The 8162-nt window shown below is 39.5% G+C and overlaps 1 protein-coding gene across 6 annotated transcripts in view; it reads left to right on the top strand.

Annotated features, from left to right (window-relative positions):
• Window positions 1-5859, top strand: part of GALNT7 (polypeptide N-acetylgalactosaminyltransferase 7) — a 67262-nt gene extending 61403 nt beyond the window's left edge. For 4 of the 6 annotated variants that reach the window (XM_084856460.1, XM_084856458.1, XM_084856459.1 and 1 more), the window contains exon 12: window positions 3002-5859. In XM_084856460.1, coding sequence (XP_084712586.1) covers window positions 3002-3139 — 138 coding nt within the window. In that variant the 3' untranslated portion in view covers window positions 3140-5859. Of the gene's footprint in view, window positions 1-656; window positions 1034-3001 lie in introns of all 6 variants that reach the window. The other 2 variants (XR_014792128.1, XR_014792129.1) reach the window with 2 other exon arrangements.
• The last annotated feature ends 2303 nt before the right edge of the window (window positions 5860-8162 follow it).

Below are 8162 nucleotides of genomic sequence, written 5' to 3' on the forward strand. Positions count from 1 at the left end.
AAACCAGCTGCAGCTCTTCATCTACGCAGAAGCCACTCACCAGGCCGGGAGTCTGCTGCCAGCTGCAGAGGGGCTCCTGGAATTTTACACGTGTGTGTTAAGGGCAGGTGCTTCTGATAAGAGCAGTTGCCTTTATATTTCTTCTTAAATAAGATTTGGATAATCCTTCAGGCTGTACTCTTACAGGTTTCAAAAGTTCAGTATAGGTATTTTTGAAACTCAGGTATTTAAAGCTTTAACCTTCTGTGGAAGAAATTTCTCTTAAATTAAGCAAGCAGCTTGACACTTAGAAGTCCATTTGAAAATACTTTACAAACCATTGTTCCGGCATACATTCTAGAGCTCTAGCTAGGATGCTGGCGCTGGTACTCCCTCGCTTTGAAAAGTCAGCCTTGAGGCACATGCCTCAAGAGATGAGCAGAACACTTTCCCGATCAGTTGTCTTTGGACTGCTAAGTTAGCAGCAGCTCAGGATCAGCCTACAATGTCCCACGGCCCCTCCCACTCATGGCAACAATAACATGCGTGGTTCACTGTATCCACCTTGAGATGTATCTCATACAGCTATGATTCCTGTGAGTTTTCAGTCCTCTTTGGGATACCCCCGTCTACAATTCTCAGCATGCCAACTAATCCCGGTGTTCTGTTCTCATCAGTGGTGGCAGGACCAGGAGACTATCCTCCAGGCAAACCATTCCGTGTGCCTGCACCAGAAACTGACAATCACCATATGTGCCTCCCTTTGGTTAAAAGATGATGAGCTCCTTCAGAGAAGATTATGCACATAAACTGGCTGATGATGTTGGTGTGCCAAGGGTTTTGGCTTCTTTCTTCCCACTCCTTAGAAGGAGGATTGCTTAGGTTGCCACCGATAACAACAGGCCCACGAAATTTTACGTCAACGAACAAGGAAGCCCAGCTGCCAGGATGCTTTTTTCACTGACCATCAATCAACCAGTGGCCTTTTGCTTCCCTCTTGCTGGTCTTCACAACCACATTGCAGATTCAATAAGTAGGATGAGCAAAGTAGTATGTGAGTGATTTTCTGAATCCTTACTACTCATATCACATTTTCAGGTCCTTGGACTACCCTTGTATCAATCTATTTGCAACTTCAGCCAGTACAAATTGTCACCTTTTCTGCAGTGTAGGAGATCGCAGTATTTGCAAGAAGCATTCATGAGGTCATGGAGGGGGACCCTTAAATGCTTTCCCCTTACTCCTCTAAATTCTAAGAGTGTTGCACAGGTTATCCAGGGGCCACCTACATGTCTTTCATTAACCCCATGGTGGTCTTGCTAGCCTTGGCTTGCCATATTCTCCCAGTTAGAAAATAACAAGTTCTTCTATCTTCTGCTGGAAGTATACCTGATTTCCCAATGCTGTGGCAAGTTTGTAAGCACTTGGAAGAGTGAGTTCTCCTAATCACTCATGGACCAGCAACATTGTTTTTATCTGCTTCTGAGTACATTTTACCATGTTTTGGATTATACTCTGTTTGTGAAAAATTCAGGTCTGGCTGCTTCATAGTTACGGTTTTACATGGAAGTGATTTCTGCTTTTCAGCATGCTATTGAAGGTTAGCCGATGTATTTTCACCATTTGGTGAAGAAAAATCTGCATCTTTCTGTCAAGCCTTCAACCCCAGCATATATTCCTTCTCTAGTGGTATCTCAATGTGCAAACAATTTGAGCCTGTGGCATCCTATGATTTAAGTCTGTTATCCTTCAAGATAGCCTTCTTAGTGGCTGTTCCTCTGCCGGACATGTCAGTGATTATGTGTATTGTATCACAGTGCCCCCTTCCTCTGTGTGCATAAGGATAGAGTTGTTTTGCTCAGACCTTAGCTTTCCTTTCTAACTTCCATTTGACCCAGAATATCCTCCTTTGTGCTTTCTTTTATAATCTGTAATAAAGAATAGGCCCTGCATGCTTTGGTCACATATGGGGCACGTTTACTTGGACAAGACAGCTTCTTTAAGGAAGGATAGCAATACTGTACCTTTTTTACAATTACATCTCTGCATTTGGTGTGATATGTAGCCTGAATACCACTTAGCCTCACTGAATCATGAGACCTAATTTTACTTCATTGCTCACATGGGAACAATCTTCTGTTTTGTCTGCTGGGTTGGTTATTTTTTAGAGAAAACATAGATTTTCTGATTCCTCCACTTTGGGTGCAGTCAGAGTCTAGTTGTCACAACAGGAGTTTAACAATAATGTCAGTGGAATGTGAATTTTGAACGTTTGCCTATTATAATATATCAGCCTTCCCCAACGTGGTGCCCTCCAGATATTTTGGACTACAACACCCATCAACCCCAGCCATCAGGGCAAATGGTCAGGAATTAGGCAAGTTGTAGTTCCAAACATCTGGAGGGTGCCAGCCAAGTTGGGGAAGGCTGCAGTATACAAAAGAAAGGGTTAATTGAATCTACCACCCAGTTTCCCTGTTTTCTTGCTGCGTTATGCCTACAATATTTGTGAATTCCTTAGTGTCAGTGTTCTTTTTCCCCCCTTGTAAATATGTTTCATAGAAACTAATAGATGTCAGTCAAAAACTCTGTCCAAGATTCGAAATGCTGTTTAGGCTTGGGCAAGGAGTTTGCACTAGCACAATGGAATTCCTTATTCCCCCACCCTCACCTTTGAACAGCTGACTGCCATACCGTATCACAAACTACTTTTGGCAGTCCACTCAGTAACAAAAGCAGATTGCTGTGTGACATGGAGGACTATTCCCCCCCCACCAAGAAACCTCTTAGGTTCACAGAAATAATTCCATATTTATTTGGATGCAGGCCTAGTTATAGATGAGCAACGTTACCATGGATCTCTAATGCATTGTTGTAAGCATTCTCCTAACCTCTTATCCAGAACTTAAAAGTATATAGCAACAGATGAGAACAACAGTTTCAATAGGACTGAGTTGACTAAATAAAATTGACTTTTTGCCATTGGGAAGTAATAGCGTTTTGTTTGGCTTTTATTTTCCAGAATCTACATAGATTTACTCACATCCCTTCAGGGAAATGTTTGGACCGTTCAGAGGTTCTTCACCAAGTGTTTATTTCAGAGTGCGACTCGAATAAAGCAACACAAAAATGGGAAATGAACAATATCCTTAGTGTATAAACAAAATAGCCTGAATCTACCTACTGACACATTTAATTCACATAGGACTGAAGATAGCCTGAAAACTGCTGCAACTATTAACTTTGTACAGCTGCAAGCCTGGAACTTCCTGATCTGGATGAAGGATATAGGTGGACTGTGATAGATTTATCATCTGCAGTTAATGTTTACAAAAACTGCTCTTACCTTAAACTTTAATAGATGTTTACATCTCTTTTTGTTTGTTGTTTCGTTTTAGGATATTCTTGTTTTAAGATGTTTTAGTTGATAATTTAATGCACTTTTGACTCTGTTTCTGTTTTACTGGAACAAAGTTAAAAGTGCTGGCTTGGATCTGAAGTAGCATGAGGTTGCTTCCACTCATGTAAGAGGGCTTTTCTGTTTCCTCTTCTGGCAGCAGCCCCCACCCCAAAAAGTTCCTCCTAAAGGATCTTCTGGGATGGCTTTTAGAGTGGTGTCAAGGGCTGGGAATTGGCAACTTCCCATGTGTGTAAGTGCCTTCCACTTGTGCACAAGCAGGGGAACTGGATCCAAGCATTTGTCGTCTTTGGGATTACACTCAGGGGTCTGCAGGCAGTTTTTTTTTTTTTTCCAACACTCACACTTGAAAAAGGTTGGCGTAACCAGACTTTGCTATAACATGGTGATTATCAACCTGTTGTACATTGTTTTGATTTTACATCATACTAAGCACTGCCACAGGTTTTTAGCCAGGGTGGCCTTCTTTCACAGTCATGCTGCTTTTTTGAAAGGTGAATTTACAGCGTATTTAGTGCCTCCTTAATTTTTCCTCTTTAGTTCACAAGAAAAGCATTGCTCATAGTGTCATATGTTGAGGTGTCTCCTTTTTAATAGGGGTGAGTTGGTAATGCCTTCATAATGGATTAAAGAAAAATATATTGCCAACTTGACTATTATAACCCTTAGTCCATACCATTAAGGTAATCAACTGAGGCACACCAGGAAAGCTGAAATAGTGAGGCTGAAATGTCATTGGAACCTTTTAAAGACAGTTGGTATACTAGATAGCACTTAAATCCATGAACCACTTGTGTGAAATAACATTAAAGCAGCTTACGTTTTCTATTCTGCAATATCAAGCTGAAACCGAAATTGAGCACTATGTGATGCATTCAGTGGAAGTGAGCACTCCAAATTACAACTAAAAAGATACAAGCACTAACTTCCCTGCTGTATCATGCCTTACAAAACCTGTATACATTTGAATTGACATAGGTCTACAACTGCACAATATAGAAAAGTAAGGGTGATCCAATTCTTCACTTTTCTTTTGACAAATAGAAGTTAGTTGAAAATGAACTGATGAAATGTTTCAAAAATTTCAGAATTACTTTTCAAGCACTCAGCATGTATTCCTTTACATGCTGAATGCTTGAAAAGTAATTCTGAAATAAAGGAATATTGTCAACTAGTTAGAAATCCATATATTGATTAGAAATGGGCAGATGGGGCAAAATATATTTTTATTTTGTACGGAAGTGGCTTCAAAATAATGCAAGTAGCTTCCAAATATGAAGAGGATGTTTGAATTCTGGGATTTGTCTTAACACCTCTGTTGTTGTGATCCCAGTTACATAACTGTGCCATAGCATGAACAGAAAACCAATGATAAAGATACCAAGACATCAAAAACGAGGGGACAGTTTCTTAAAATATTTGCGTTGAATATTACCCTAAAAGTAAATCTTCAACATGGGGAGGGTTGGGGTGGGATCTTAAAAACAAAGATCTACTTCAGTACTTAAACATAAATTAAAAGGGAGTGAACCTGGCCACAGACGAACAGATTTCAGTATGCTTACTGTTATATTGTGGTCCCAGTGTGCAGTAATACACACATAAATCAGTTAGATTTATAAGCTTATGACTCTGTGCAGAGTTTCAACTCAAAATTAAATGATGTTATTGAAATTTCCAGTGTAAAAGTCTACCTTGGGTTCAATAGTAAAATTCTTTGACCTTCATTTTATTAACTCCTAAAAGTAAGTAATGGAGATAGTTCAGTTGTAAGGCCAACTTTTAATCTTAAGACTAGATCCATGTCAGGAATGAATGAGGGGGAATATGTGTGTGTGTGTGTATTTACACACACACAGACACACATTCCTGACATCTGTCTTTTTAAGCTTCCTTTAAAAGATGTGAATAATTACATTAGAAAATAGAGGAGGAAGAAACTGGAAGAAGGATAACAAGGATGTTGGGTACATTTATTAAATGTGTGTACGAAAACCAATTTTCATTTTTTGTGTTGGGCAGAAGTTAATTTAATCACATTACTATGCATAAGTGAAAGAGATTGCACATAGATTGTGCAGGTGTGTATGTGTTAAAATGGGTATTGTGTGCAATTCCATTAAAATCCAATACTGTATGTGAATATGAATCTGTATTTTTAAACTCCAAATCTTACAAAACAACATAAAACAACTGTTACTCCTAATGACTTTTCCTACTGTAACCTGCTTTTAAAAAAGTAGATCCCATACCCTTGCTTTGTAAGTTGATCACTATGCATTTCTACACATTTTATAAATTTGATTTATGCAGATTTTGATACACTGTATGTTTCTGTAAAGATTGTATAAATCTTCAAAGGTTTTACTAACGGTAAATCTGGGGGTCTTATGTATATTTTAATTCTGGGTTGCTTCTTTTTTAGGTGAGGAAAATAAATTTTAACTTGTGGATTTATTATATATTTGTAACAAAACCTGATTTTTTTTCCTAGTCATGTTCCTATTGAAGAGTTCAAACATTGAGAGTGTCTACATTTTAATGCGTATATGAATGCTAAAGTAAAATGGAATTGTTTTACTTTTTCTTGCTCATGATCTTATGACTAAGCCTAAGACTTTAAAAAAAGGCTGTAGATATGCACTTAGAAGCAGGTTTCTGTGGGCAATATCCAATCTTGCCTGCATGCTGGTTGGGCCCACCGCTAGCACAATGGGAAGGTAGTGGATCATGCAGCAATCTAAAACAAGTGAAACACTTGTTTCTGGAACAGGGCTGCTCTGCTGACCTATCCCATTCCAGAAATAAGTGTTTCCACTTGTTTCTGGGATTACTGGGAAAAGCTCTAGTTCCTGTTGTGCAAGTGGTGGGTCCCACTAGCACAACAGAAACAGCAGGAGCACAGCAACAGTATTGGATACTGCCCTGTGTGTGCATCCAGAGGTGCATGTCGTAACTCAGAACACAAGAAGTGTTGTTCTGAATCAGACCAAGTTCCAGCATTCTGTTCACAAAGGGGCCAACCAGCTGCCCACAGGGAACCCACAAGTAGGACATGAGTGCAACAGCACCCTCCCGCCCATGTTCCCCAGAAACTGGTGGACGTAGGCATACTGCCTCTGATACTGGAGGCAGCATATAGCTATCAGGGCTAGTAGCCATTGATAGCTTTATCCTCCATGAATTTGTCCAATCCCCTTTTAAAGCCATCCAAAGTGGTGGCCCTCACTACACCTTGTGGAAGTGAATTTCATAGTTTATGTGCTGTGTGAAGAAGTACTTCCTTTTATCTATCTTGAATTTCTGACCAATCAGCTTCATGGGATGACCTGGGGTTCTAGTATTATGGGAGGGAGAAGAATGTCTCCTTAACCACTTCTTCCATAGTGTGCATAATTTTACACACCTCTATCATCTCTCCCTTACTTGCCTTTTTTTCTAAGCTAAGCAGCCCCAGATGTTGTAACCTTTTCTCGTAGGGGAATGTTGTAACCTTTTCTTGTAGGCTCCAGTTGCTGTTTTCTGCATTTTTTCCAACTCTACAATATCCTTTTTTAGGTGTAGTAACCAGAACTGCACACAATATTCAAAGTGTGAATACTTTGAAAATCTGTAGTTGCACCATGGATTTGTCTAAGAGGAGTATAATACTGGCAATTTTGTTTTTTATTCCTTTCCTAATTATGCCTAACATGGGATTTGCCTTTTTCACAGCAGCTGCACATTAGGTTGATATTTTCATGGAGCTGTCCACTACAAGCCCAAGATCTCTTTCTTGGTCAGTCACTACTACCTCAGATTCCATCAGTGAATAAGTGCATTTGGGAGTTTTTGCCCCAATGTACATCACTTTACACTTGCCTACATTGAACTGCGTTTGCCATTTTGCTGCCCATTCTCCCACTTTTGGAGCGCTTCACAAACCTTTTTTGTTTTAACCACCCTAAATAATTTAGTGTCATCGAAGAACTTGGCTACCTCACTGCTCCTAATTCTAGATCATTTAAACCATAGGTTTCAATAGACATCCCTGTGGAACCCCACTGTTTACATCCCTCCATTAGGATGATTTAGCATTTATTCATACCCTCTGCTTCCTGTTTGTTAACCATTTACTGATCCATAAGAGGACCTTTCCTCTTATTCCATAACTGCTAAGATTGCTCAGGAGTCTTTGATGAGGGACTTTGTCAAAAGCCTTTTGGAGGTCCAAGTAAACAGTGTCTACTGGATCACCCCCTTGTCCCATGTTTATTGATATTCTCAAAGAACTCTAAAAGGTTAATGAGATGCCCTACTTTTGGAGAAGCGATGTTGATTCTTTTTCAGCAAGGCTTGTCCTTCTATGTGCTTACTAATTTTATCTTTAATACTTTCAACAAATTTACCCAGAACAGACATTAAGCTAACCGACCTATAATTTCCAAGATCCCCCCTGGATTCCTTTTTAAAAATTGATGTTACATTGGTTGTTCTCCATTCCTCTGGTACAGGGTGTGATCTTAGGCACATGTTACATATTTGTGTTAGAAGATCAGCAATTTCACATTTGAGTTCTTCAGGAACACTACGGTGGCTGTCATCTGGGCCCAGTGATTTATTAACTTTCAATTTGTCAGTAAGGCTGAGAACTTCATTTTTTGTCATCACTGTTTGCCTCAATTCCTCAGACTCCCTTCCTGAAAATATCAATTTATTTATTTAAAACATTTCTATCCCGCCCTATATCATTAAGTTCTCAGGGTGGCGTACAGATAAAATCAAT

The sequence above is a fragment of the Heloderma suspectum genome, chromosome 5, assembly GCF_057233095.1.
Source record: "Heloderma suspectum isolate Gila_16-S chromosome 5, 16-S_ref, whole genome shotgun sequence".
Taxonomy (NCBI): Eukaryota; Metazoa; Chordata; class Lepidosauria; order Squamata; family Helodermatidae; genus Heloderma; species Heloderma suspectum.